The sequence below is a fragment of the Dermacentor andersoni genome, chromosome 11 (assembly GCF_023375885.2).
Source record: "Dermacentor andersoni chromosome 11, qqDerAnde1_hic_scaffold, whole genome shotgun sequence".
NCBI lineage: Eukaryota > Metazoa > Arthropoda > Arachnida > Ixodida > Ixodidae > Dermacentor > Dermacentor andersoni.
The window spans coordinates 70,541,332-70,568,910 of NC_092824.1; the positions used below are offsets into that span (position 1 = coordinate 70,541,332).

At 43.2% G+C, this 27,579-nt stretch overlaps 1 protein-coding gene and 1 long non-coding RNA gene across 3 annotated transcripts in view; one reads left to right on the forward strand and one right to left on the reverse strand.

Moving 5' to 3' along the window:
- The window catches only part of Ptp36E (protein tyrosine phosphatase 36E), a 232,760-nt gene that overhangs the window by 178,737 nt on the left and 26,444 nt on the right, over positions 1-27,579 (forward strand). For both annotated transcript variants that reach the window (XM_072285567.1, XM_050167285.3), the window contains exon 5: positions 22,396-22,472. In XM_072285567.1, coding sequence (XP_072141668.1) covers positions 22,396-22,472 — 77 coding nt within the window. The remainder of the gene's footprint in view (positions 1-22,395; positions 22,473-27,579) is intronic.
- On the reverse strand, positions 5,276-12,556 carry LOC140214029 (uncharacterized). Its single transcript, XR_011890941.1, has 3 exons — positions 12,360-12,556; positions 7,344-7,428; positions 5,276-5,388 (listed from the first exon to the last, which is right to left on the reverse strand). It is a non-coding gene; the product is annotated as an uncharacterized lncRNA (long non-coding RNA).

Here is a 27,579-nt window from a genome sequence, read left to right on the forward strand (position 1 = left end):
AATACGCCGAGAAATGACCGATAACAGCGTTACAACGACCTAGTTCATGTGTGGTCTTTTTTTTTTCCGACAAAAAAAACAAACAAACAAGCGAATTTTTCTTTAGAAATTCACGTGACAATGCGCTCCGCATCAGTAATATAAGTGGTCTCAGACAGAAACAGTGTCATCAGTGCACTGCATATATTATGAATGTGCAAACCTGGGGCACAGTCTTGTAAAGGTTCGCAAAGCGAACTGTTACCAAGATCGCGCTACTTCGCATTTGGTAGGGACTGTACTTGCACGCCAAAAACTGCTGACATGTCGAGAAAAAACTGCAGCTGCTCTTTCCCAGTGCCCCTATTTGACAAAGTTTTTGTAAAGATTGATGCAATAGTGCGCAGAAGCATTGTCATGGTAAGGGCAGTTTATTTTCACCTTTTATTTATTTCACGGGCTTTCATTCTCGTGCCTTCACAAATCCTAGGCTGTCTTAAATGCTGTTACCGGCCATTTGTAACCATCATACAAAGCTTTTCACTGACATCTCATCGATTAGGTAAATCAAGACACTCATCAGATACAGTGAACACCATTCGAGTAGTGCACTCTGGTAATTTTTCATTCTTGGCAACCTGCAGTTGAGATAGCAGAATATTGCAGAATAAATGTGAAGTGACGTAGTGGTCATTGCATATTTGCGAGTATTTTATATCTGTTTTGACACACTGGTTGGAAAAAAGACATGAACGGGCATGTTAATTGCACTTGAGCTATGGTATACAAGTTTCCCTTGTTGTGCAAGGGCGTCTACATTAGACAGACGGGAAGGGGTATCAATGATTCATAATAAGGTTAGTTACAGCGCAACCTAAGACAAGGACAACAGAAGGTACAAAATGACGACACGGCGCTGTTTTGTACCTTCTGTTGTCCTTGTCTTAGGTTGCGCTGTAACAAACCTTAGTATGAATCCCAACCAACTGGCCCAACTAGCCGTTCTGATGCAGTATCAACGATTGCTTGGGCGAGCATAGTTACAACCTTCATAAAAGTTAACCAAGTAGGCCCCTTGCGATGCATTGCAAGACTTGTGGATGCAAACTAGTTTTTTTAAAGAATGTGTCATCATAGGATGCAGTAACATTCAACTGATGCGCGAGATTACTGATCAGGCTAATTCCATTGCCAAATACGTTAGGGTGTGCGTGAGTACACCCTCCTTATCTTTATCAGGCAAGGAACTTTACTTTCTAAGTTGGTCGGCACGTTTTCAGTGAACTGCAGCCGTCTGCTTCTTGTAAGGTTGTTGTTTCAGTTGTTTTTCTCATGTGTGCTATGAGCGGCGCATATAATGTGCAGTAGGGTCGTGGAATAAGACCAGTTAGAAGTTAGTGCTCATCCTGTCACCTGTACTTTTTCTTCCATACTCAAACTGAGTTATGCTAAAGCAAGATAAGAATCCATTCAGTCAGTTTGTGCCTTCGAACCAGTTCACCTCCACAGTGCACAATGATGCTAGTATAAAGGGACATTGAAAATATTGTTTATTTTCTTTGAATAAATAAAGTTTAGTATGAAGTTTCACACTGCATTTTGCAAGTTTTAATTACCCTAGTATAAATTTGTATTCTAGAATGTGAAGGATGAAAACAAGCATTTCCAACCTTACACATTTCCAATGACATCTAATCACTACAACTTAGAGGAAAGGCGCTACGATCTCAAACAGTCGCAACTTCTATCCGCGGTTGTTGTATATAAAAGCATTACGCACCGAGAGAATATGGTCAAATCTTAAAGCTAAAACTACGGTAAAGGCTTGTACCAACACGCTTAAACAAGGGAGAACATTTCAAAACACATAGTGCAGAGGTAAAAAAATAGATCATGCAGTTTTACTTGCCAAAACTACAATCTGATTATGAGGCACGCCATAGTGGGGGGACTCCGAAATAATTTTGACCACCTGAGGTTCTTTAACGTGCACCTAAATCAAAGTACACGGGTGTGTCCGCATTCTGCCCCCATCAAAATGCGGCCGCCGTGGCCGGGAATCGATCCCACGACCTCGTGCTTAGCAGCCCAACACCATAACCCCTAAGCAACCACGGTGGGTACAGTGCACAGCTGTGAAAATTTTTCCTATACCAGAAATAAGTTTTTGGCCAGGGGCTCAAGAACCGGGGGAATCGCGCCCTGTCTGGCGCTGTTCACAGTGCCACCTCAGCCAACTGGCACATTTGCACGCGAGAACGAGAGCACCAAGTCCGGCCATGACTGGTAAACCCATATGACGATACATTACCAAAATATACAGTAACTAAAACAAAAGGACGCGTACAAACGAGATGTGTCCTTTTTATTCAACTGACATATAATCTTCGCGCCTTCTCCCCCTTGTACGATATAGAGGTTACACAGTTCTGCTTATTCTATCGTCTTACATCATGCATGCGCACTGAGCACATCAATACGTTCTGGATATCGCAGAAGCCGTTGTTCACGGCGTGAGACTCACGATAGCGAAGTCAAATGCGATCCTTCTAGAAATAAAGAAATTGTTTGCCTGCGACAAACTTTGCAAACAAGAAATAAAATACGAGCTTACCAAAATGCTTCGTCCAGGTTGGTGGCGGCACGCAGTTCGTTGGCGTTCACCGTTGCGCATTACGCTGTGTTGTTAATCACGCCGCCCTCGCTTGTAGGCGTGAGAAGAGCATCAAAGTATTATTCTTTTCTGTCAAATACTGCTGCTTCGTAAGTACAAATAGAAAATTTTGAGTTGTCAAGCCTACCCCAGCATACTGGCACATAACAGCTTCCCGCGCTCAAATCTCGCTGTGGATTCGAATTCGCGCTGCGTGCATTTCGATGAGCTGTGGGGCGCCACCTAGAAGAGTTTGAATATGGACAAAACAAAACAAAGTTCTAACATATGTCCGTCTAGATTATTTTATATTTATTTATTTAAGATATAAGGCACATGCTGTTTAGAAAATACTCACGGCAAACAATGTTTCAGTTTAGTTTCTTTGGCCCCTCGGCCCCTCCGATTTATGTCCATTGTCAGCTGGCCTGCGGCCTTTAAACGATATTCCTTACATATTGTGGCTCAATGTCGAGGACATTAAACCTGGTTGAATGGGGTTTAAATGTAGGGACAATATTTCGTTTTGTAGAGTATTGCTGCTGGGGATAAAGCGAGAAATATAGGCTGCTTCTCGTCGGCAAAAGGAGCCGGACGAGCAAGTCACGAAATGCAAGAAAACGAACGGCTTGCATGATTACTAGTACAGTCTCGCTTGGTTGACCAGTGAGAAACAGCATAATTAACAACCTAACAAATACAATGGACAGCCGCCAAATCGTTGGTCAATTAGACATGTTAATGATGAGTCAGAGTGGTTGTTATTTCGTGTTTGTCCGTTTGTAAACGTGTTGTGCAAAGCTTCGTTTATTCGATGTTGTGCCCCATTTCCACCAGAAAAAGAAAGAAAGAAAAGCGGCGTGTTTCTGTTGACGCGGCACGCGCAAGTGAAACGGATTTACGGGCAAGCCGCGCGTGTCACGTTCACACATATATCGCTCAATAAAGCATTCCGGCGGTATCGATCGAAATACCGGCCTCACCACTGGTGGTAACGGCTATAGTGGTACCGGTGGTAATAAGGGGAGCCGAAAGGACCTAGAACCTCAGGGCACTACAAGAATATATTTCATGGTTTCACACCTGCTTACTGCAAAAGTGTACAAAGTACATGCATGGTATAGCACTGTACTCGTAATGCAAAAATAAACGAATTAAAATTAATTTGTAAACTAAGAAACCAAGGTGAACCTTCAATAATTCACGAACAGGTAGGTTCACACTCAACTGACTCATGAAACAGTATGCTAGCTGTGCCAAGAATCTTAATTAGTCGAGCAATTAAGGGTGGTGACTGTCATGTGCAATGCCTTGGGGAAATGCATGCAGAAGTAGGACAATAGCTGTTGCTCCGTCTTTGCTCATGCCCTATCAACTGATTAATCACTTATTTATTTATTTATTTTTATTTTCACATACTGTAGTCCAATTGGGCTATCGCAGGAGTGGGTTTGTACATTGCATATAACAAAATATTTTTCTGCACAAATCAACTTCAATGCCTTAAAAAACATGATAACTTCAATATAAAAGATACAATCAGTATAATAAACGCAGCATGAATCAAGTAAATACAATGATTTTTCTAATTTACCTAGTTTCACCTGGGAGTAAGTTCCATTTTTCAATTGTATGAGGAAAGCTATACTTAAACAGGTTAGTATGCAGTTGAAATGGAGCAAGGTTAAGTTTGTGGCTATTCCTAGTAAGTTTCAAATTATCAGGAGACAGATAGTTGTTCTTTAATGAGTAGTGTGGGGTGTTATTTGAATTATGCAACAATTTAAGGCATTCATAATCACGCCGCTTGGACAGAGGTAGTAAACCGATTTGTTGTTTATTTAAGTTCATTATTCCAAAAAATTGGAGAGTTGGAATTTCCCCTCACAAGGCACTATTGGCAATAAAATCACCTACAGTGCTTGTCGAATGGGTGCCGCAGTGCTACAGTTGACCTGCAAAGACGGGGCCGAACCCCTGCTTAGAAAATGGAAGAGAGGCCGAACTCTCTCGAGCCCTGGCTAACTTTGAGCACTGACTGTGTTGAGTGGTATACTATATATTGTACTACCACACAGTACAATGATGTATATTAATGATTAATACAGTAATATGTATATAATAATAATAATAATAATAATAATAATAATAATAATAATGATTCAGATCTGCTACCATATCTGCATGTCCTTCCTTCATGCTACAGAAAATGTCTATGGAATTCTTGCTGTCAAATCAATAAATATATACTTCAGAGCATTGTTGCGTTGTTGTGACATCACTGGAAACATCACTTCACAACATTAAATCTTTATCGGTCAAACCTGTGCTCAGAAAAACATGTGGCACTCAAAGCACAACAACCCAGCGGCGAGCATGGTGTGTCAAGCGCGTCACATGACTCGTCAAAGGTCGTAACATAATTGCTGGTGCTATATATATATATATACATACCTTCCGCAAAGTACAACACTATTTGCATCTCACGTTGACTGATATCTTTCAATTGTTAGTAGGTGAAATGCAATCCACAGAAAAAGGATAAACAATTGTATGCATATCTATCAGTATAATCATGGAGTATCAGGCTGGGCATCAACCAAATTGATTCTTAATATCTGTAACTGTGGCGAGGAAAGCATATGTCGCCTTGAAGAAGACAAGTCCACTTGTTGAAACATTGGCTCCTGCTTTCATCTTGTTCTCGGTTTGCTCATCGTCTTGAATTTCCATTTCCTGCCTTCCCCATGTTTTCCCTGGGTTTGTATACATGGTATTTTAACACGCAGCCTAAAAGATTGCAGATTCTTTTCCTATATGCATAGTTGGTATATAATTGTGAATCAGCAACACACTAAAAAAACGTTTTCTTCTAGCATAACACTGAAGCATACAAAGTTGAAAATTTACTGTGCCTACCTGGGCGTCATTTCACATATTTAAGAGGTGAATCATTTTCCTTTGTGTACATGTGCATTGGGCTAGCTCCCAGATCAAACTATATGCCATCAATCTGCACAGTTGGCACAGTAGGAATTCACAAGACAAATTTTAGCAGAGTGCACCTTGTTTACACTTTTCTGCATTTCTGTATGCAAGATATAACACTACAATTTCCGCTGAAGATACTGTGCTTGTTGTGCAGGCCATGTTTTGATGCTAATGGATGGCACCTGTATAATCATGTAAGACTTTTGTGAATATATAGGCACAGCAGCACCTTCTGTTATTTTGTATGTATATTTCTGACCAGCAACACAACCAAGCAGAGGTATATTGTGCTGTAGGCAAAACATGTGGCCACTTAGATTTGGCAGCTCTAGATGGGCACATCGCATCTAGTCGTTCCTCACCCCACTTTAACATTTACATTTCACCAATGGCAAAGGACAATGTTGGATTCCGTAAAATATCCAATTTCAAATGCACTATGGATGACTGACTTTTGAAAGAACAATGAAGTGATGCCTGGAAACCTGTGTACCAACTTTCTTCCCATATTAGTTACTATAATGCCTTACAATGTGTCTTAAAATTCTTCACATGGTGCACCTAAATTTGGTGCTAGAGTGGAGAGGAGTGCAGTAGTTTGACTTTACCTAGGGTAGCAAAATGCCTCACAACACTGCTACATCAAAGTAGCAGTGTTGCAGCGCTCAACGGTGCCCTTAAAGGCATCAGTTGCGCCCATCACATAACAGGGGCAGGGGGAGTACAAACATAAATGAGATTACAAAGAAATAGTTACAACAAATAATAGGACAAAGTACAGAACAAAGGTATGCTAACATTGTTTAGGTATTAAGAAACAGAATGTAAGAAATCATAAGAATTGCAAAACAAAAGTTATGCACACAGCAAAATAAAATGTTGAAAATATGCATGCACACATAAACTACGGTATTAATACAGGTATTTATTAGTAACTCACAAAAACAACTAAACAAGAATGTAATAAAAAAGGCAACTAATTAACAGTGCGTAGCACGTCGTAAAATTTTAATGTCAGATTCTGTGGCAATATCAGAGGGAAAGCAGTTCCCTTCAGTGATGGTGCAGGGTATAAAGGAGCATGCATATTGTAACGTGCGAGATGGTGTACGCTTAAATATGAGGTGGTGATCCCGGCATGAAAATACGACAGGTGGTGACTGAAAGAAATCATTGTGAAGAGAAGTACGATTATAAAGTTTGTCAAGCAGGCAAAGACGCACTGATTTGTGGCGAAGGGATAGTGCTTGTAAATCAGTACGTGCTTTTAATGATGACACGGAAGTGTAAGATGAATAGTCGGAAAATATGAAGGTGAGCAGCCCAGTTTTGAACAAATGCAATCTCGTCAACAATGTTTACCTGCCAGAGTGCTATATTAGCGATGCGTATTCAAGCTTTGTGTGGATTAGTGTAGTGTAAGCAAGTTTATGTATGTTGACAAAAGCATGCTTTAGGTTTAATTTGATGATGCCAAGAGAGTGGTGAGCTGCTGCAAAGATGGAGTAAATGTGGTGGTTTCATGCTAAGTCGTAATGTAAATGAAAACCTGTGCTGGTAGTTGAATGTTAAACTGGGATCTTCGAAATAGTCGATGACTTGTGAATTAATAATGTGTTCCATAAGTTTGCGAATTGTACTGGTTAATAATATTCATTGGTAGTTAAAGGGTGATAAACACTCGCTGGATTTGTAGAATGGGATGACTTTAGCCACTCACCAGTCTTAAGAATGAACCCAGGGGGTATGTTGCGACACTAGCTGGGACACATTCTTGAGCAGCTTGTTATTAAATTTGCTGTGACCTGTTGTAGATGAAGTTTTTAATCTGTTTAGTAAGGTAAAAATGCCCGACCCACTAATAACAATTTCAGACATGCCAGATTGCATGGGGAAGTCAGGGCATGCAGTGATGTCTTCACATTTGGACACTCAACAAAACATGTCATTTAGTAACTGCACACACTATAACTCAGGAACTACATCACCACCAGAATTAGGATTATGTCAGGCTGTGAATAGGGGTTTATTACGTGCCATAATCACTGTTATTCATAATAAATCATAGCTGTAAACCTGTTGACGTGTGGATTTTAGTAGCATCTGGCATTCTTTGTCACATAATATGTATCTTTGCCATGTCTTGGCTTTTTTTTTTATTTGCCATTCTATAGAGCGCTTCATTTTATTTATGAGGTGCTGCAGGCGTTTATTGAATGTTTTGTTGCATCTAATGCTGAGAAAAAGGACGAACATTTTGATAAGATTTGCAAAGGTGGCTCTAAACATAACCAGTTCTCTTCAATAGCTCGACTGTGTCTGCAAAGGTGGCTAATTAACGATTATGCCGAGTAATGTTGGCCCTATTGTAGCACCTAATGTGTTTAGTAGTGTTTTCTTTTTTGTTAAAGAGAAGTTAGGCAGACCTACTATAACTGCATGATCAGACAGCCCGTCCAGGTGAGTAATGCCGGAACAGATTAGAGGATCGCTGGTCGAGATGAGGAGGAGGAGGAATAAACATTTATTTTTGAAACAGTATCCCGGGTTAAGCCCCAGTTCTACTCTAGGTGGGAGGTCTCCTCATTCCAGGAATCCTCTGGCCTTCGCTGCCTCCTTGGCCCTGGCGACGAGGTGTCATTGTTGCTCCAGGCCCTCGGAGACGAGCTTGGCCTCTCACGTTTCAATGAGGTCTTCGCTTTCTTGTCTGGCGTTATATTCTTTCGGTGAAGGCGATGCGTCTGTATCTAGATGCCATGGACACTCGAGGATCAGGTGCGCCAAGGTGTATGGTAAGCCGCACATTGGGCAGCGGTATCCTTGTAGCATTGGGCATAGTCTGTGCATGAGTATTTCCTTGTAGCATTTGGTATAGTCTGTGCATGAGTATTCCGTGGGTGTAAGTGTTACTCTGTAGTCTTCTGAGTGTGGTACTTTCTTCTTCGGTGAGCTTTGGGTGAGGTGGTGGGTGCAGCCTGCGTTCCAGCCTGTGATATTGAAGGATCGCTGAGTAGGTGATGGGTACGGTCTCTGCCCCTGCTGACGCAGACCGGCATCTTGAGAGTAGGAAGGGTTGGCCCGGCAGGTGTGGCCTCGGGCCACGGCGTGTGCTGATTCGTTCCCCTCCAGCCCGTCATGCCCAGGAACCCAGGTCACGCAGGTGTAGCGGATCGAAGCGCTGTCGTGCTTCAATATCTTTAGTGCTTCTGTCGACACTAGACCCTTAGCATAGTTCCTGACAGCTGCTTCAGAATCGGAAAGAACTACAGCTGCGTCTGCACGTGGTAGTTGCTAGGGCGATCGCCGTCTCTTCTGCAGTCTCAGAGTTTTGCGCACGGACTGTGGCAGACGCTAGCTCTCTGCCCTTAGAATCTGTGACGTTCAGGGCGTAAGCATTTCTTTGCGGGTATTTGACTGTGTCGGTGTATCTGGCATCCGGACCTTGCCTGTGTCTTTGCCGTAGGGCATCCACTTGGGCTTGTCTTCTTTCCTTGTGGTACAATTGGTGCTATGCACAGGGATTTGCAGATGTTTGGAGGAATTCTTTCTTTTCAGTCCGTGGTGGCCTATAAAGGTTTCACTGTAGCTCAGCCGTTGCAGCACTGATCTCCTGGTGGGCATGAGCTTAAGTCATTCTAACTGACTGGCTTTACAAGCTTCGGCTAATTCTTGCCAGGTGTTGTGTATGCCCGTCTTGAGAAGTCTCGTAGTCAAAGCCGTAGATGGTAGGCCCAGGGCAGTTTTGATGGCTTTGCATATTTGAATGTTAATTTTTTTCTACCTCTGATGAGATCTAGAATATTGGCCAGTGTACATGATGAACAGGTTGGGAGAGTAATGAGTTGAGGTAACATGAAGTGTAGACAGGAATGAAGGAAAATATGCCATTGAGCGTGAGCAGCTGTGACAGATTCTGTTGTCCAGTTAATAATGGAGAAATTAAAATTGCCATAAATGATCACAGTAGAATGCCAAAATAGCATATGCACTTCATTTAGAATGTTTTGAAACTCGCTTGAAAATGCACAATTTACATCCGGAGGGCAGTAGTATGCACTTATGAGAACATTCTGCTTGAGCATTGAAGTGAAATGAAAATGTACTCTAGGAATGAACGAATGCCAGTTGGAACTGCAAGAATTTATTTTTTTAAAGCTATGAGCATGCCACCTTCTATGCAGTTGCATCATTCACAACAAAAAGTGTTGCATGCAGATGTGAAAAGAAAAATTTTATAGGAGATGGTATCGTTTAGCCACGTCTTGATTAGTACAAGAAGAGATGTCACGCATGAATCAATAAGTGATGAAAGTGACATATATTTTGACATCAAACTTCAACCTCTAGTGCATAAGAATGACAGGTTTGTAGACGTGTTATGGGTGTGTGGTTGCATAAACTGTCAGTTTCCACACTTGCATAAGATGAAGGTTTGGCTTGTCATTCTTAAAGCATGCTGAGACAGACGCACTGCACAGTTTATTTCCGAGTCCCAAACGTATGTGTCGTTGTTGACCAAGAGCTTGTTAAAAACCAAGCAAGCTTAGTGTGAGCTGTCTCATACTGACTACAAATTTTAAAAAATTAATAAGAAAATAAATATATCTGTCATCCTGACTGCTGATTTGCTGTTCCTAAGTGATGGAGTAGTGTGAAAGTGACATATTTTATTTGTACATATTGTACTCAACCCACTGCAACAGTAAAAAAAAAGGAAAGAAAGGAAGGAAAATGTAATTTTGTGAAATTATACAGATGGAGCATCCTTCTTTTTTTTATGCTGAAGTAAACAATCAATATATGCACGTGTGAATACGATATATGTGCATGCACTAGAATAACTTTCACCAGTCATATTATGTCAGCAAGACAGCAAGGTGGGCGAATTGGTTAGGATTTATCTTAGTTTTGGTAACAGCTAGCGCAAAGGTACGATGAGTAGAAAACGTTATTAAATACACGAGCAGGGCTGTTAATGGTTTGTGAACACTTTTCTGTAACGCTATGTGTTATATCCGCGTCCACAGCGACCAGGCCGGCATGGATAAGCGTAGTTTATGATTGAGCTCTTCCTTGTCATTTGACGCGCTGATAACCACGACTTATTACAATACGGCAGTTTCTTAACGTTTGCTAATCCGGCTTGGGCAAAGCTCCCGTCGTTGTGTGCCACCTCACGTCCGCCGTACGCGGTGCCGGCCGGGCAATAATAGATTGACTTTTGGATGGTAGTACGCTCGCTGCGTGAGGGCACCCCGCAGGTGAAGGGCATGGGAAAATAGCCCATTCTTACGACGCGGGGTTCGGTATGTGACCTGTGATTAGCCCGAGGGTTCAGATTAACTGCGTAGCTGTTGCGCGGCCCAATGCTTCGCGCTGCCCGATTGTAGACGGTGGACATTGTAACATATTTTAATTTCGCTTGCGTTTCGCTCGCGCAAGAACTTTCCACGACTCGCTGACTTCCCGTCTGTTGCCAATGAATGTTCCCCGGCCAGACGCTCCTAGGTCCAAGCCCGGCCCGGGCCCGAGTCAGCAATTGCTTGGCCGCCCCGAGCATCCTTGGACCGAGTTTGGCATATGCGGCCGACAACGCTTTCTGTCTGGCCAGCGCTAGTAGTAAAATCGTGTTTTGTCAACAATTAAGTTAGCGTGTTGACGGTACGTGAAACGTCGATCGCTTCCGTATCACAGCTCTGTTGGCATTAGCCTCTTTTTCTTATTGTGTTACACAATAGGTGCGATTGCGATCACTTTATTCCGACGGTTATGCTATGTTATGATAGAGCAGGCAGGCCGGATCGAGGTGCCGTACTCGCTAGGGCCTTTCCTTGCCGTGCTGCGCGTACACTATCACCGATAGGTCGTTTATATGGACGGTAGGTAATAATAATAACGATAACCCCGAGAAAGGAATCCATTGACATACTGGCCCTGGAGATAGGTTCATGTTTGCCGAATCGCACCGTATGTATGTATGTATGACTCGGTCGAATTGGCACGTACAGTTGAGAGGCTCTCATGAGATATGCTCGCCGACGACATGCCGATGAAGTGCTGTTTAGTATTTTTCTCGCACACAACTATGTAAACGAATTTCCTATTAGCGTGTATACGAATGATGAGGGCGGCATATAGGTACAGTACCGTACATATTCGCCTGAAGAGGAACATTACAAATGTGCACATGGTATTCACATTTTATTAATTTAATGATGATATATGTGGGCTGTGTGGACCTTTAGGGTGTAGTGTAATATGCAATGTAGGAATGAAGTATTAAGAACACAACAACAAAATTTCTTGTCATACGACCAACTGAGTAAAATCTGCTTTTCAAGTGAACAAACATACCCCACAGGAATGCCACTTGTAGCTTTTTCAACTGAGCTACCACATTTTTAGTCACATATGCAGCTAGGGTATGCAATCCAATTTTAGAATATGGCTTAATTAGCAAAAAGCTTTCATAATCTCGAATACAGTTAATGCATTAGAGGTGCAGCCTTAGTTACTGTACACATTGCATAATCTGCACACTGCAGAGCATTAATTTGCATAATTTGTTTTGTACTTTCTTCTGCATGTGGCTGCAAGCCTTTGTTTTCAAGAGTGCGCCTAGGAAAAAAAGTGTTTGTGTTTCGTTTGGATGATTCACTTCGGTGGCCAAGAGAAGAAACATGCAAATTATAATATTTTTTTATTAAGATAGCTGCATTGGACCAGCAGGACCTACCTTTCATACCATGATTAGGGCAAGACAGATGGCACCTGACAAAATCCAGAAAATGTATCATCCACTCTGAGTAATTGGTGAGCAAGCTTCAATACCATGAGGGGCCAGTGAGCCTTGGCTTTGGTATGACAGGAACAGTCTTGAAAATACCAAAACATATGTGCATAAGGGACAGGAGTTGCCTCTGTCTGAAACCCACTGATGACTCCATTATAGACGTAAGCAGCAGTGCTTGTGCCATGCTCTGCTGCTTAATTTCAGAGAGACTAAGAGATGAATGAAAGGCATAGATAGAAACATTGAGAGGAGCATTATTTATGTTCTTTTGCAATATCATGCTGCAATTACCACAAATTATAAACACTGCAATAGTTGTCTCTAGCTTGCTCATTTTAATAATCGTTCCATTCACAGTCTCAACTCAACAGCATAACACAACATATTAACTTATTGCGCTAAAGTCTGAGAGTGTGTTGGTTACATATACTACATTTGGTTACATTTACGTATACTGGATGAGTGAGGGGCATATGAACACACTTAGTGCTGCTTTCCAACTGAGATTATTCAATCCATTGAGCAACCTGACTTTAAACTTTTGCAGGTGACTGTTCAAGTCAATGCACATAAATTTACCCACATCTACTGTTTGTTCTATATTGATTTCTCTTTTACGAGTAATCACTGTGGATTATAAGGGATATTGCAATTAAACATTGAAGGCCATAATTATGAAAATAATATGGCCTTTGAAAACAAAAAGCATAGACAGGCCATCAAAATGACAGCAAAAATAAAGAATAAATTAATTGTTTGTTTAAAAAGAAGCCTAATAAGCTTATTAAATCACCCATGACATGCCTCTTAATTGGCTCTTGAAAGTTGAGCTCCAAGACTGGCATGCTGTGTATATCACTGACAGTAAGCACCAGACTAGCAATACCAGAGTAACAGGGGAATCACCCATTGCAATCACCTCTGAAAATTTAGTCAATGGAGTTAGAGAGCTCTTCTAAATCACCTTTCTAGCAGCGGAGTAACACTGTACCATTTTGGAACAATACATTTGTGCTTCTCTGACATGACCCAAATACCTCAAATGGATCCCAGTACATATGGGAGAAGTAACCATGAATGGCCCTCCCAACCTCAATGAGAAGGCCGACCGAGCCGCGCGAGAACTAATCCACCGCGTCTCGGACAGTGACGGCACAACACCCCGCAACCCCCGGGGAAAGGGGAAGGACAGCGGGGAGGCAACGACAACGAAGTAGCGATACGAGACAACAGGGACAGACTGGTCATGTACCACGACATACTGACACACTATACGAAACGAGGAGAAACATACCCACAACCCCGCAAACAACTCGACAGGTTTCAAGAAACAGATTGGAGGAGGTTGCAAACCAGAATATTCCGAAACCCAGTACATTTAGACAGAGTAAATTCAACACAATACCCAGACGCGAGCTGCAAGCTCTGCAAGCACGAACCTGCATACAATGCACAGATCTCATGGAAGTGCACACAGGTCAGATCTATATATCTAGAGGACAAGATAGAACAGGACCTTCTCGAGGAGCGATAGCTAAGCGCTCTGACTAGCTCGGAACTACACGACCAACTATGGGCTATCCAGTGGGCCCGGGCAGCAGTGGAAAGGCTATGCCTCACCGCGCATAATGCCCGGGTGGCCTGAGCCTGGGCTGGAAACCTTGCAGATCCTTTTCTCATTAAAGTTATTTCCGTACGTCCCTCCCTGGTTCAAAAAAATTTACCTTCCTAAACGCCATGTGCATCTTTAGAGGCATGCCTTATAGAGATACACTGGCAATTTAATCTCTCCCCCATGGATGCTAAAAAGTCTCAAAAGGCAAAATGCTACTCCCTGATAGATGCTTCATATCAAAGAACATTTGCCCTTTTTACACACAATGCTTTGTTTAAGGTCACATTCAGAGCAAGTGAAAAGCACAATTAGGCCTATAATTCCCTGCCTGTAATGATACTTTGTACAAACTTGCTGTGAAACAGTATTGCATGAAGCTACACTGACTCTCTACAACTGCAGAAGATTACTCTTTTCATTCAGGCAGCAGTGACATTTCTTTCCATTCAAAATAAGTGAGTCAAGATGCCTGTGCTCACATTATTAAAATTATGTATTTCCTGATAATAAATTGCAGTTAAGAATACTGCGTCCTTGACAGTGCTTGCAAAATTGATGCAGCAATGGCTGTCAAACTTGAGCGTAAAAGCATGTGTCGCATCAGAGCAAACTTTTCAGGGTAGAAAGACGGTAAGTGAGCCTGGCACAAGAGGTGCGGGTAGATACATGTTCTTGATGTTGTTGTGTTCTTTGTTATCTGCCATGGCATTGAAAAGGCCAGAGATGTGTCCCTGTACCTAGTGTAAGCAAGCATTAAAAGTGAGTAGTTGTGAAGCTTGTGTATCTTCTGACAAAGCTATGTGGCTTTACTGTCTTGCTTCAGCTGCTAAATGGCACTCAAGGAATTGGTGTGTCTGTATTTGGGTGAAGTTTGATAAAAATGAGGCTGCCTCATTGGTGTCATGTGTGACTTTACCGTGTACCAGCCCCGTTCTGCAGACTCTTGTCATGTATGGTATGAAGCTCAAGTAGAGTTGCAGACATCCATTGTAGATTCCTTATTTTTATAAAGAGGGAAGTACTTAAGGCTGACTGATACTATGCTTCCATCTCTTGTAATAGCAGCGTCTGTACAAAATACATTGGTCCAAAGGAACATCAGTGTACAGCCGTGCCATGGCCTTAAGTCTGTTCTTGCACCCAAGCAATCAGAAGTGACTGCAACATGCAACCTCTTTAATTCAAATGCTCATTCACATTGAATTAGCAATGCTGCCGTGGTGTTCACCTGGGCATGTTCTTGAGCGAACAGAGGAAGAGCAGCTATTGCCCTCATCACGTTCTGAATAATGATCTCAATCTGGTCCCTCTGCTTCAGTGAGGGCCAGTAAAACTGAGCCTGATAAATAATATGTGGCTGGAGTACAGACCAAACAGCATTACTGGCTATTTCGGTACAATCTTCTCCACATTTAGATGCAATCCTTCATATCAGGTGGAAGGTTGACATTGGTGTCTTCTTTATTTTGCCTAGCCAATTTGATCTTGTTCCGGATTGGCGAACATTGAGACCAAGGATCCGTACTTCTATTTCTTGTAACAAGGACCAGTGCCGGTAGCCAGGAATATATTGGTGCATGTGTTGGGGGGGGGGGGGGGGGGGGTGAGCATTGTCTGCACATTGTCCTATGCCAGGTAAACAGACATGTTGGGTTCGGGGGCAAGGAGTTACGTTCCCGGTGTAGAGCATGCTGCAAAGCAATGCCGGTCTAGCCTGGTGTGGTTGGAAACGCCTTTCTCAAACTAATTGCCAATAATTGTTAGAAAGCTATATTGTGGCTACTTTTCCTTGCAGCAAGGTGTGTATTGTCCAAAATGAGTGATGCACGAATGATGGATGTCGCTGCACCTATTGCTGCCTGCAAATGTGAGCCACCATTCAGGAGCACAGCAGTACTGGACGGTAGTGCTAGTAAATTTACATAATTAGCAAGGCTTCAATATGCATACCCTGGAGTTAAATGTCAATATTGATTAAAATGGCTGTGACATATGAGTAGGCTTTGTTTTTTGTGGCCATTATCTGGCTTTCGCGCACCCCCTGGATGGGCTGTATTATTCTTGCATCCCTCTGACAGCAAACATTTGCTTGTGAGTACTTCTTGCTACCTTTATTACTGATTTCTTTTCTTGATACTCAGATCCCTGTCTTTGCAATGTGGCCTCTGGCTGTTTATGTTCTTAGGAATGCAGACTTGTATGATGTTAACATATCTGAAAAGAAGCAGTATACACACTGAATACTTGAATGATAGAAAGCCACTGCTGTAAAATTAATGGTCAATCTCGGAAAGGGTCATCTGAATTGGCCACAATGAATAATTTACTGAAGCTATAAAAGCTGCTTTTCTGAATAAATTTTCCAAGACAAATACAGCAATATGCATGTCATGTTTGACGAGAATTCACAATTACCTGAAGCATATTTGCTTTGAGAATTAGTCCCAGGTGCCACAAGCACACTTGATGCAGAAGCTTGAAAGCAATACAGTGACAGCCACACACCTCTACCACGTGGAATAAAAAAAATCCCAGACGGTAGCACACTACTCACCCAGTTAAAAAAAAAAACACATGTTGTCATTTATTGAAATTGCTCTTTATATTTAAAAGTTCAATTCAGAACAAGTTACTACAGAGTGTATTAATGTTTATGTTGGTTTCCATATTACATACCCCTCTGTGGCAACAAAATGCTGCACATACGCAATCAGTCATGCATGCCCTCCTACAAAGAGTGAAATGGAATCTGAGTGAATCAAGTGACATGTGGCTCATTTGTAGTTGTAGGTAAACTTGATGGCTGATAGCACTAAGGGCAAGTAATAGTAGTATAAAGTTTATTTCTCTTAGTGGTTTGGGCGGTCGGTGCGTCCCTCAGTCCAGGGCTCCACTGATCTCTGTGGTTTGCTGGGCTTGATCGAGAATAGCTCTCTGGCTCTCTACATCTTCACTAGCAAGCCAAACATCCCAGTGCCTGTTACTTGGCACTTACGCCATAAGGGGCGAATTGGAATTTGGAGGCTGTAGTTTATACGTTCATGTTACGTGGGCAAGAGTTGGCAGCTCCTCGCACCAAGAACACATACTTTCATAGAATGCAGGGTGTACCTTAGTGAGTATTTGTAGGTGTAAATATGTGTTAGTCTGTACACAGCGCGAATCCCTGGCCTGTTCTTTCATAAGGTTGGAGTGCGGGCGGCTGTATTTTTGTCTCTCCTTTTCCTGGTTTTCGAAGTGTCGTGGGGGTCAATGGGAGTTCCTTGAAAGGACTGACTAGTGCTCGGATGCTTATTGCTCGAGCAGTTCGGTCCACCCTCTCATTTTCCTCGAGTCCAGAGTGCGCCGGGCACCAAATTACCACCTGGTGCAATTCTGTGAATTTTGTGTGGGACGGTACCCGTCATGCACGAACAGCATGCTGCCTTAGAGTCCATCATGGCCAATGCAGATTGTTTCTTTTGCTTCTGCATCTCGAAAGGCCAGCGCTATGGCTGCTGCCTCCACGGTGCAGGTTAAAGGGTTCCGAATGGAAGTTGTTATCCCTGTGGACCAATTGAAGGCGACTATTTCGAATTTGTCTGTTGCCACTCTACATGCATCTGTGTAGTATACGTCTGGATTTCTTTCACATTTCTTTTGTAAAGCCTTTGATTGCGCTTTTCTTCTGCTTTGGTGGTGTTCCGTGCTCATATTCTTTGGGATTCGTGAAACTAGAATTTCCTGTCTTGTTTGTCTGGGTAGCAAAACTTTTTTTTCTCAGCCATACTGCGCTATCAGGGGATATCCTGCCTTTTGTAACAGAGCCTTTCCTTGTTTTGTAGAATTCAGATGTTCTCTCTGAGGCATGACCACATGCCGTGTCATGTTCTTCATATGTGTTGTGAATACCAAGAGCCTCCAGCTTTTTGGCACATGTGTTTTTGGGAGCCCTAGCTGCCCTGATGATGGAGCTCACTTTAGACATTTCAGCCTTATTTAGTTTTTGAAAGGGGAGGCTATAGGTCACCCTGCTAATAATTAATGCTCGCACAAGTCTGACTGCCTCCGCTTCTTTGAAGCCTCTTTTTTGTTTTGTGACTCTGTGGATAATTTGTGCCACATTCCTTGTTCTTTGTCTTAATGTTTCTAGCATGTGTGATGCCCTGCTGTTGTCTTGGTACAAAAACTCAGAATACATTCAGGTATGTGGACACCAAGGGCAAGAAACAAGGAAGGAAATTGAGATTGGCTGGGTGGTCTCTTTTGATGCAGTGAAACGTAACTAAAGTCCAAGTATGCATTCACACGACATCTGCACATGAACACGTTACTAAAATACATCAAAGCCTGACCAAGCAAACAAATTCGCAGGCCTATTTGAATTTATTCCATTTGTCCTTTTCAGCACTGGTCAAACGTGCAATACATGACTATGAAAACACAGTTAGTGTCTGTATACAAAAAAAAAAAGAAATTGTAGGCTGTAACTGCCTGAAACTGTGATTTCTAATGCACAAACCTTTGTGCATAGACAACTTGATACAAGGAAGTGCTGGTACAGATTTCCCAGTGAAAATGCATGCAGTTTGAAGCTTATTTCACAAAACTGACAAAATGAACGTAATTGTGTGCACACACTGCGTGCCTCCATTTAACACAGAAACAGGCTGGCTGTTCGCATTGTTCATGCTGCATAACAGTAATTTGCCGCCTTAAAAATAATGTTGCTGTGACGCAAATCGCTCCCAGTTGAAAAAGACAACAGGAGTTCCTGTCGCAACTACGGAAATTTCTGTTGTACGACAGAAGTTCCTGATGTTTCTGTAGTTGCGACAGACATTTCTGACATTATGACAGAAATTCTGATGTCCCAACAGAATCATCCTGTCGTGAAGACCAAGAGTTCTGAAGTCGCAACAGCAACTTTCTATCGCAACAGCGATTCTGACGTCGCAACAGGAACTCTCTGTCGGGACTACACATTTTCGGTCGTGGCGTTAGAAATGTGCCACTTTCTGTCGCAGCGACATAATTTCTGACGCCGCGACAGAAGCGCTTTCAGTCGCGACGCTTTAAAATTGTATGTCAATTTCGCATCGGTGGTGTACCCTGTACTTTTCTCTTGCGCGGTATTCAATCGTGCTTCTCTGAAGCCGGCAATGCTGATAGCACAGACACCGGTAATAAAGTCGAAGTGGCCAATTGTTATAATTGTGCCGTGACGACGAAGCACCATAAATGCCCTACCGGCCTCCTCAAAATCGGCCGCTGATGAAAATCATATCATCTGCGGGAATGGCTGCGTATCCGTTTTGTGTTATTTGGTAAGATGTGGCACACAGGCCTGTGGACTTACATGTGCCGTTACACTGACACAGTTAACTTCCCAGAAATATTGCATAAGCTTTTACAAAGCGAAAAAGAAGTTTTGGGTTGTTCCACAAAGTTGCGTGAAAAGCTGTCTCACTCGGGTCTCATTATTCTGGTACAGCGCTGCCGAGAGATGCCAGTATGCTGTCAGAATGAACAATCATCCACGAATGTTTATGTAGCTATCTTGCATTGAACACAGAATTATATGCGCGCTCAAAAGTGCAGAGCGAGAGACAACTGTCGAAATTAGCAGTAACAACCTAACAGTGTCCCCGGTCACCGTTGTCTATTTCTGTATTTCTTATTTAATATGGATATCCTACAGCAAAATCGATGTTCTAGCACTACACAATGTACCTGTCGATGGTAAGAACACTTTTACTTTTCTAGAGATGCGGCAGTTGACGCGGTGGAATGAAAGCGCCTGTTGACTCTTAAAAATGCAAATATAAACATAAACGCAAAGTGTTTGTAGAGCTGAAATAGGCATCATGGCGCATATTCGGCGTGGCGTAGTGGTAAGATGCTGGGCTCGGGATGCCTCAGTCCGGAGTTCAAATCCCCTGCAGGGAGACTTTTTTTTCCTTTTCTTTTTTTTTTCTTTTTTCTACAAACAAATTTACATAGCCTTAAAGAGGTCTCTGTCAATTTTTCATTGAATATTGATCAAGAACTACAGGACGTCACACTACGGACAACAGAGCGACAGACTAAAATTTCCTGTTGTGTTTTTCAAGTGGGCTGTCACAACCTATATCGACACTTAAGGCGAAGTGGTTATCAAACACACCTGATGACGAAAACTCCAATACTCTTTGACCCGCCGTGGTTGTTATAAGCGTCCTTGGAGTTGTGCTTAGTATTAAGCACGAGGTCACAGGAACAGATCATGGTTCTGACACGTAAAACACGACAATTAAATTGAAAAAGAGAAAGAAAAAAGTTGAAACGTCTCTTTTTTGTGCGGCACTGGCTTCTTGAGTTTTATTGAGAGGACCGGTAAGTCTCAACACCGCGACATAAAAGGTGTAGCATTATGCGCATAGCGCAATGCTTCCGCTCCGTACTCACCACCGCAGCTTGAAAAGGCCGCGTCAAACATGAGGCAACTGGGCAAACGGTAATCCGAAACGCGCCGTTTCCAAAAGCAGTCGACACCGTACGCGGTCCGATTTTGTGAGGACTGTGGGTGAGGTTTCACTAGCCGCTGTCATATCGTGGCGCAGGAGGGAATACCCGAGCACGGCCGCGCGAACCACGAAAGTGTATTGTAGTACACAGATCACGTCAAAGCGATGACTACGCGGTGGCCGATCACCGCCGTGCTGCGCAGTGGGGCAGGTAGCTTTCTTGTGAGGTTCCACACTACACGAAACACTCTCCGATGGCCGCCAAAATTACCTCGTAAGCACGCATATAGACACACACGCAGAACTACGATGAGCAAAACAGGTGCCGTCACCGGCGCCGACGACAGTGGCGCTTTGCGAGCTTTGCCTTCCGTTTCACTTTTAGTTGATGGGAAGACGAACAGAAGCGAGGACATTCTGCGGCCTAAGCCGTCGAAGTTTTGCATGGTCTCGCTTCCGAAGACAGTTCGTCAGATGCCGACCGGGGGTTCTGGCAGCGCGACAGGACATTGTGGTCGACGAGACGAACAAAGCGTCTATTATATCGCCCTAAATAAGTTGGCTTGCACTCCGGAAATGTATAAATTTGCAGAAAGAAAAAAAAAAAAAGAAGAAGAACCACTTGGACAATATATCTCTCCTTTCTCGTTTCCTTCTCACAGATGTGTAAAAGAAAAGAAAATAACGCATAAAATAAGAAACAGAACTCCGTTTACGCTAAAGGGAGGCCTGTATCTTCTAAACTCCCTCTTAAAAAGGATGTAGAATTGAGGTTCTGTCTCCTTCTTTCATCCGCATTTTGCGAGGGAGAGAAATGGAGGACGCTGAGCATTTCTACACCACTCTAAGGGAGCACGGTTTTCAGGCACGTAGTCTCAAGGGAGGTCACATCCCTTAAAATGCCTTTTTCGGCTCATTTCCGTTTACAGTGTACGGTCGAGGAACTAGCATCCACGTTACCATCTGATATCAATACCCCTTTTGTGTGCGTGTGTGTGTGTTTTAGGAGTACGGAAACGTAAAAAAAAAAATAGAATCGTGGTCATGCATATCTGTATGCGACGCATAAGCCGTTAAATCACTGCTGTTTGTTTGTCTGTGTCGTTGTTACCAGCGCTGATTCGCCTCTCTATTAACTGGCGTTGTTTCTTCTGTAACTTATCCTCCCTCTCACAAAAAAAAAAAAGAAAACTCAGCACTGGAGAGGCAGTAGCTCTCAAACACATTCCAAACCTACGCAGACACAACAAAATGCACCCACCAACGTATCGCTTCATCTACCTCTGGTGCGGTGACACACGCCCTTGCACTCTTCCAAATCTCGTAGTGGGCGCGGTGTCAAACCTCAACACTTAAAGCCGCCTAGCACGTCGTTTGAGCGGTGGGAGGTGCAGTTGACCGGCAGTACCCTGGCGGGCCAAGAAGCGCTCGTTCGTCGAGCAGCCATGGCCAGTGGAATTCTGGAATGAGGGCAGCACCCACTCGACCCCAAGAGCTACGATTTTGATTGTTGAATGTTTCTGTCTCTCTCTCCTGTAACTTAAGTGAAGCGATGTGAGCTGGTGCGCATATTTAGAGCCAACTATCCGAAAATCTCACATACGTGTATACTACTCAATATATATATATATATATATATATATATATATATATATATATATATAAAGAACACAGGATCACGGCAACAGCAGTACACCTTAGACTAACACTAGCCACGAACACTCAAGTATTATCTTTACGGTGACCACGACTGGAAGCGCGATTTCTTTGTTTTGTACAGTCACCGGAAATCATTGCGCGCACAATGTGGCTCTCTTCTTTTATCTCTCACTTCCGTGATCTCCTGCGCAAACGATGAAACTCGTGTTTGTCGTTGCAGATGACTACAACCGCGTCGTCTTAGAAACGCTACCCGACATTCCCGACTCCGACTACATCAACGCCACCCACATAGACGTAAGTAATTTTCGCACATTCTTCAGGTGGCATTTGACGGAACGCTGTAGGTGGTGTTTGACCCAGAAAGATATAAGCGAGAACGAAGTGCTTGCAGACCGGAAAGTTAACTGCGCAGTGAGAAAAAAGAAATTGTGATGATTGTGAATGAAGTCGCAGTTTCCCGTGATGATAGCGCTGGAACTGTAGTTGGCGTGATAACAACTGTGGGGTGCGCTTAAAGGACGGGTGTACTGGAACAGACCCGACTCACTGCGAGAGCTACAGACAGCCGTCACGCTGCGCCATCACGCTGCGCTGACTGTTCTATCGGGGGTTGCTATAGCAACCCCCGAGCGTGTGTCTAACAATAGGCAGCGTCGTTGTGTTCAGCATATCGTGTGGTGATCACTGCACCACCTTAAGGAAAACTTCAAATCTTAACGCGACCGTTTCCACCGCACGTTCATTTTTCTGACACCCAGTAAGAAGCGGTGAACGTAAATGCGCATTCGCACTGTGAATCTGAATCTGTGAATCTGGAGTGCTCGATAAGCCTCATTGATTGTATCTGGCTTCCCTTTTTCTGAACTGTGCCCACGTCTGACAGGCTCCGGACATGTACGCGTATATTTACGGGATACTTCGCAATAAACAGCAGCTGTAAGCCGGCACCGTTTCTGTGCCCCTCGTCGTACGCGTTCATTTAGTGCTGGTTTTAATATATTTCGAACGTCTACCCCACTCGCCCAATAGCGCACAGTGCTGTGTGTTTCACTTGCGAGGACTGCTCGGGACACCGGCGTTGTCGCGCGTCTGTATAACGAGAGACTTACGTGATAAGCAGCCCTTAGTACGTCGTGTAAGTTTCCTCGCACAAGTGTGGAATGCTCGACTATAGGCACAGCACGTCGTGAGAACTTCTTAGCACTAAAAATGACCTCGCGTTGCATCGATCTGAAGGATGTTTTAAGAGGAAGCTTTGGCTCGAGTGCTCCTATGTAAATACTTGTAAAAGGAGAATTCGTTTTTCTCGGCAACCACTGCACAAAATTTGACGAGGTTTGTTGCATTTCAAAAAAAAAAAAAAGAACTTTCAAATCTAGTGTCTGTTAGTTTCGAATTTTCGATGATTTCGTGAATTTTGTATTCGAAATTGGAAAAAATCGGAAATTTTCAAAAAACGGAACTATCAAGTTTACAGCTATTTAACTCGGCAACGAGAAACGATAATACAATTCTGTGAATTGAATCTAATAGTACATATAAAGTGGACAAAAATTACATGTTAGACATGAATCTCAAGAAATTTAGTAACATGTAAATACAGCTTTTGCAGAACGCTTGCAAACAACGTAACAAATTCACGAAAGATATTAAATGACATATAGAATTTGTACGCTTTCAATGATCTAATGGATGCCCTTTACAGAACCGAGATATATGTTACTGATGCAGAGCTGCGACTTTGTAGACTACGTGCTTTTATTTATTTTCAAACTTCGGAATTTTTGAAAATATTTTGAACACAATTTAGAACCTAAATCGAAATTCCGCTTTCAACAGTCACTAGAGTTTAACGTTCTCTCTCAAACGCTTTTGCTTTTTACATGTATTTGAATAGGCCCCGTCAGAGTTCGGCCCGAGCTAAAGCTCCCTTTTAAACGTCGTCCATAACAGGCGCCAGAACTAAGCATTTTTTTCCGCGGTAAATCACGATTTTGAAAAAGAGGCTCATTGACGTTCATCCCAGAGATTCTCTCAGCTGTTACGAAAGCAAGATGGGTGGCAAGGTCAACCAGAGATTGACATCTTGGTATTATCGATGCGTCAAGCTGCAATAAATTGTAGTACTTATTTTCATGTTCATCGTTTACATAACAATAGGTGACAGATATATTAGCGAGTTCACAAGCATTTTTTTTTTTTTATTAACGCAGCCAGCTGCCGTATCGCGTATTATTTGTTAAATCAATTCGTGAAGCCCTTTCTTCTGAAAGTGGTCTGTGGAGTTCATTGTCCGTATTTGAGTGCTCGTGTCCTGTGGGCTGTTGTGACCGAAACCCGGCACATCTGAGCACTTTCGCTGTCGTGTCTATAAGTGCTGCGACTGGGGCTAGCTAGTCGTGCGTACTTAGTGTTCCTACCGCTCTGTTTTGGAACACAAAACGCACAAGAGGTCAGAGCGGGGACACAAAATATCTTGTGCCCTTCCTTCATAGTCACAGCCACAGCAGATGGCGAGCACCCGCGGGGACAAAGCACTTCGGCCACCTCAAACAGTCTCACGTCAAAAAAAAAAAAAAAAAAACTTTTAAAGTAAAGCGTTTTCGTGCGACAGTTATATCGCACGGCAATTCTATTTGGTTGAGGACAGGCGTTCACGCCCCATTGTAGCAAGATATATAACAAACCGCTAAGTTCTTGGTTATTTTTTTTTTTTTGCTTCGAATACTATGCACAGCCACTTCTTGCGAGTCATGGAACATTCCACGGTCAACATTGGTTACACATACATTGTTCTGCTTTCTTTTCCGCTAACTTTGTTTAACCCAGTTATAGCGCGGTTATATGTCGGTGCAGAACCCGTCTATAGCGTATACCCGACAATCCTGAAATCGTCGCCGATACCGTAGAAAAAAAAAAAAACCGTCCTTTCTAAATTAAGACTGCGCGCGCGATGCGAATGGCGTCGTAAATTCTCGAATGCGTGTAAGCGATGACGATTACTCTAGAAATGTGCAGCGTTTCAATTGTATAACTAGCGGATGCATGTGACCCGCGATCGCGAGTGTACAGCACAAAGGTAAAACGAAGACGCGGACAACACGTCTTCGTTTTACCTTCGCGCTGTGCACTCATGATAATTGATCGTCAAACTAGCCCAATCAGTCACCCCTGCATGCGCGACCCGTGAGCTCGATTTCGGCGACCGACGATGGCGGTGGCTCCGGACATTGCGCTTGGAAGTGGAACTTGAATGGAGGCAGGAAATAAACTAGAAGCCAGGGGATCGTTTCGTTGCGCAGCCGCCTTTGGCAAGCTGAGTTTCCGTGAAGCCATTCCCTTAGATTTTTTCACTCGAATACTCGGCCCAACCCGTAACCTCCGAGGCTCTGCGTATTGGCAACGAATGTTTGGTTCCCGGTAGGTTTTACTCGATGCGCACTTGTTCGGCTGCTCTATTTAGCTACATCACACCGCATCACTGCCGGAGCCATAGGCTCATTGTACCCTAAAGGAGCATGATCCCTGGTAGACTTGTGCTGTTACTCTTGATGACTCACTCCCTCCTCCAATACCTCCTCAATTATAGTACTGGCTTCAGCTCCGATCAATTTTTTTTTAATTATTGGCTTTTGTATCCAAATTTATTATGGATTATCTTTCGAGATGATCCCTCATTTTTTCTATTTTGATTGGCGTTAAGCCCGTTATACCTAATGGTGGTGCGCCCCCCCCCCTTTTCTTTTTCTGTTCTTTTTGCCCTGGGGGAAACAATTAAGCTAAGTTAAGTTAAGCTAAGCTCTATTTAGCTGGAGAGAGAGAGCGCTAAAAACCGACCGCGCGCTCTGCACGTGACGGCAACGTATTGCGCTGACTCGTTTGGCGTAAACTGTGTTGCCTACAGCTCCCTCGTAATACGCCGTCCCACAAATCGTTATTAGCGCTGCCTAGGATACGAGGCGTGCACAGGCTATAATCCTTGCGCAGCGAAACATAGTTCCGGGCGTAACTGTCTGATTAATGGCAGGATTACATTTTTTTTTCTTTTTTTCTTTTTGTTTGTTTGTTTGGTGCATATGATACATTACAGCGCCACGTGACATGCCAAGACCATTGCGCAGTCACGTCATGTAACCACGAAATCCGCAGCCGCTGAGCAGACGGCGCGGCGCGGTTGAACACATCTGGCGGTCTTCCATTCGGTCTTCCTATTGGCTAAGGAGTCCTGCAGCTTCCACGGCACTGCAAACGACTTGTGAGATGGAGTGTAGTTATTTTCTTCTCCCGTGGTCACTTGTCTCTCTAAACTCGAGGTGGCCCAATAAAAAGTAAGAGTCCTAACTCGCAGTTTTGGCAGTGTTTGCTTTTTAACCGTTTCTTCAAGGTGGCAATATAACGAAGCGGCTGCCCCCAGATGGGCGTACAATTCAATAGAGCTCGCCTAAAGGTATTTGTAAATTTATTGGATTTCAGCGGAGGCCAGTGGAATAAACCGATCGGAATGCCACTCCCGTTGACAGTACGCTGAACTGAAAGAGCAGTTGGTGTATGGCTGGGAGGGACGATCGAATCCAGACCACATTGTGCTCACCCCGCTTCTCCGTTTTTGTGCTTGATACTTTTGAAGCACACCGACAACGTACCATCGTTTGCTTTGATGCTATCAGGCATTCCACTGTACACTCCTGCATACCAAAGAGACCGGCATTTTCATTCCCATGGGAGGTAGGTTTCCTCTCATCATGCGTGTTTACGTAGGTCTATATGCAGACAGATATTTTGATATGTATTTGCGTATCTATCTAAATATCTGTCGGTAGTTTTCTGGATTCTGGTACGGAACTTTGATTCGGTGCTGACGAGAATGTATTCGGGGTTAGCTGCAGCATTTTTCTCAAGTTTTCTATGACAAGCGACGAGGCGCAGCACTGATGCCAATTGAAGGTGCCATCTTTTACTATTACACCACGCCATTAATATAGTTTTTAAAAATGGTGCTTATAACAGTGTACATGCTCCTCTTCTGAATCAACCTGCCATAGCGACACATGCATACACACGCGCAAACCAAGAAAGAAAATGTTAGTTCTTTCTTTCTTTCCACAAAGATTGCTCAGTTCCCGAGAATCATTGGACATATAAAGCATTCTGCATTGAAGTTGAAACTTAGTGGACAACGACCCTTGCAACTGACTCCACTGCACGCTTTCCCGAAGTTATTATAGGTTGGCACGCATTGATGTCACGTGGTGACCTAACTGCGAGAAACGCGGCGCTCGTGCTCTAACTTGTGCAAGACGTAACATAGCTGTTTCAATAAGCGTCGATCATTAGCCAATAATTTTCGGGCATTCGCTTGCACCAGACCTTGCTTTCTTGTTTGACAAAGGCGAATAGCAAA